General features: G+C 55.0%; 1 protein-coding gene across 1 annotated transcript; it reads left to right on the top strand.

The window, feature by feature from the left end:
- The first annotated feature begins 1,383 nt into the window (after nt 1-1,383).
- Nucleotides 1,384-2,301, top strand: LOC136570437 (olfactory receptor 14C36-like). The gene has a single exon (XM_066570910.1). The coding sequence runs from the start codon at nt 1,384-1,386 to the stop codon at nt 2,299-2,301; it is 918 nt and encodes a 305-aa protein (XP_066427007.1).
- Nucleotides 2,302-2,627: the final 326 nt, after the last annotated feature.

The raw sequence follows: 2,627 nt of genomic DNA, 5'->3' as shown, positions 1-2,627 counted from the left end.
AGGCACTGAGGGCACAGGAGCCAGGCAGAGACAGGCTGAAGGCAATCAGGATTGGGAAGACATTGAGCTGAGACTTCACTTGGGGAAAGATCTTCACAGCCCTGTGCATGGTGAGTGTGTGGGTGCAGGGCAATGTCCCCTGTGCTCCTGGAGGGATCTCCTGAAGCCAGCACACCCCAGAGCCTGGGGGATGTGTCAGGAGGACTCTCCCAGTTTCTCTGTGGCACAGGAGGAGCAGGAGCAGGAGGAGGAGGAGGAGGGGAAGGATGTGCTGCAGAGCGGGGCTGCCCTGGGCACCGTCAGAGGGACAGGGCAGGACGGCTCCTGCTGCCAGGGACGGCTGCAGGGGCTGAAGCTGGGGCTGCAGCCAGGGTTGCCCAGGGCTGTCCTGCAGAGCAGCTCCTGCAGCCCTCAGGGCTCTTGGCCAGCCCAGGGCATGTGCCACCTGCCAGGGGCAGCTCTCAGCCTGCCTGGCAGCTCCCCATGGACGCTGCAGGGGAGAAGTTCCAGGTGCAAGGAGCCACCCCCAGCAGGGCAGATTCCTCCTGCTCTGGAGATGGTGCTGCATGGCCAGGGCTGCTCTCAGCTTTCTCCTAAAGGGAAGGCAAAGGGGCTGCCAGCTTTGGCTGTGTCACTGAGCCTCCTGCACTGTCAGCCTGGGCATCAGCAGATGGGCCTCAGATCTCCCTCAGAAAGTGCCTCCTCAGCCTCCTCTCCCTACAGACAGCAGCAGCAGCACCCTGGCTTGCAGCATCTCTGTTTGTCTGGCCTGCCCTTAAGGCCCTGCTGCCAGGGAGATGCCCCTGGGCAGTGCCCTGTGCTGGGAGGGGTCTGCAGGGCAGAGCTGAGCCCCCGGGGCTGGGCTGGGCTCTGGCAGCACTGGCAGGGACAAGGCTTGGATAGAGAGAAACAGCTCCCAGCATGCACAACTCCAGGCAGCAGAGAGCCAGACCATCTCTTGGTATCCAATCCTGTCCAGCTGCACAGGGAAAGAGAGAAGGGCTTAGAGAAACTGACTTTAAAGCTGGAGTCTTTAAAAACTCCACTTTATTTTTCAAGCACATTTTAATTTCAGTCATGCTGAACTAGAGGAAGGTGTAATAAGCAAAGGCACCTGTGTGGTTCCAGTAGTTCTGACTGCACTGGGGCCCAAGGAGCCCTGTTTTCCCTCTGGGCTTCCCAGCGTTCAGCCTGAGAGCAATGCTGAAGATGAGGCAGGAACTCAGGAGCACAAACACAAGCTCAAAAATAAAAATGTTGAGTGAAGTTCTCCAACAGGTAGAGAAGTAGTTTTGAGGGAATTCCTAAAATAACTCCATAGGATTGACTCAAAGAGCTTGTCAATGTCTTGTTTCAACAGTCCACTATGGCCAGAGTGAAGCAATGTCCAACAGCAGCTCCATCAGGCACTTCCTCCTGCTGGCATTGGCAGACACGCGGCAGCTGCAGCTCCTGCACTTCTGCCTCTTGCTGGGCATCTCCCTGCCTGCCCTCCTGGGCAACGGCCTCATCATCAGCGCCGTAGCCTGCGGCCACCACCTGCACATGCCCATGTTCTTCTTCCTGCTCAACCTGGCCCTCAGCGACCTGGGCTCCATCTGCACCACTGTCCCCAAAGCCATGCACAATTCCCTCTGGGACACCAGCACCATCTCCTACTCAGCATGTGCTGCACAGGTTTTCTTCTTTGCCTTTTTCATTGCAGCAGAGTATTTCCTCCTGACCATCATGTGCTACGACCGCTACGTGTCCATCTGCAAACCCCTGCACTACGGGACCCTCCTGGGCAGCAGAGCTTGTGCCCACATGGCAGCAGCTGCCTGGGCCAGTGGCTTCCTCAATGCTCTGCTGAACACAGCCAATACATTTTCCCTGCCCCTGTGCCATGGCAATGCCCTGGGCCAGTTCTTCTGTGAAATCCCACAGATCCTCATGCTCTCCTGCTCACACTCCAAACTCAGGGAACTTGGGATTGTTGTGGTTGGTGTCTTTGTAGTTTCTGGCTGTTTTGTGTTCATTGTTTTCTCTTATGTGCATATCTTCAGGGCTGTGCTGAGGATCCCCTCTGAGCAGGGACGGCACAAAGCCTTTTCCACCTGCCTCCCTCACCTGGCTGTGGTCTCCCTCTTTGTCAGCACTGCCATTTTTGCTTACCTGAAGCCCTCATCCATCTCCTCCCCATCCCTAGATCTGGCAGTGTCAGTTCTGTACTCGGTGGTGCCTCCAGCCCTGAACCCCCTCATCTACAGCCTGAGGAACCAGGACCTCATGGATGCCCTGAGGAAAATGATGACCAGATGATTTCTGAAGCAACCAACTTCCCGTTTTCTTCTGCATAGTTTTTGGATTGCAACTCATGACAGGCCAAATAGCCCTTCCCAGTTCTTTGGTAGTTTTCAATGGGGCTTTCTGTTATTAAATTATTCTAAAAGAAATTTTTTAATCACCCCCATGAAATTCACTGTCTGCCTCTTGAATTTGACCCAGAAGCTCTGTAAACCAGGGTTTGGGCTATCACTACATTTGAAGAAAATAAACTACCTTGCAGTGCCTGTTTTATCTGGGATCCCAGCTCAGAGACCTGCATGAAGTTAGAGGGGAGAAGGGGAACAAGTCCCAGCAGGGCA

This window comes from Molothrus aeneus, unplaced genomic scaffold, assembly GCF_037042795.1.
Source record: "Molothrus aeneus isolate 106 unplaced genomic scaffold, BPBGC_Maene_1.0 scaffold_34, whole genome shotgun sequence".
In the NCBI taxonomy this organism is placed as follows: Eukaryota; Metazoa; Chordata; class Aves; order Passeriformes; family Icteridae; genus Molothrus; species Molothrus aeneus.
The sequence above is the reverse complement of the archived record's forward strand: the minus strand, read 5'-3'. Positions and strand labels throughout refer to the sequence as shown.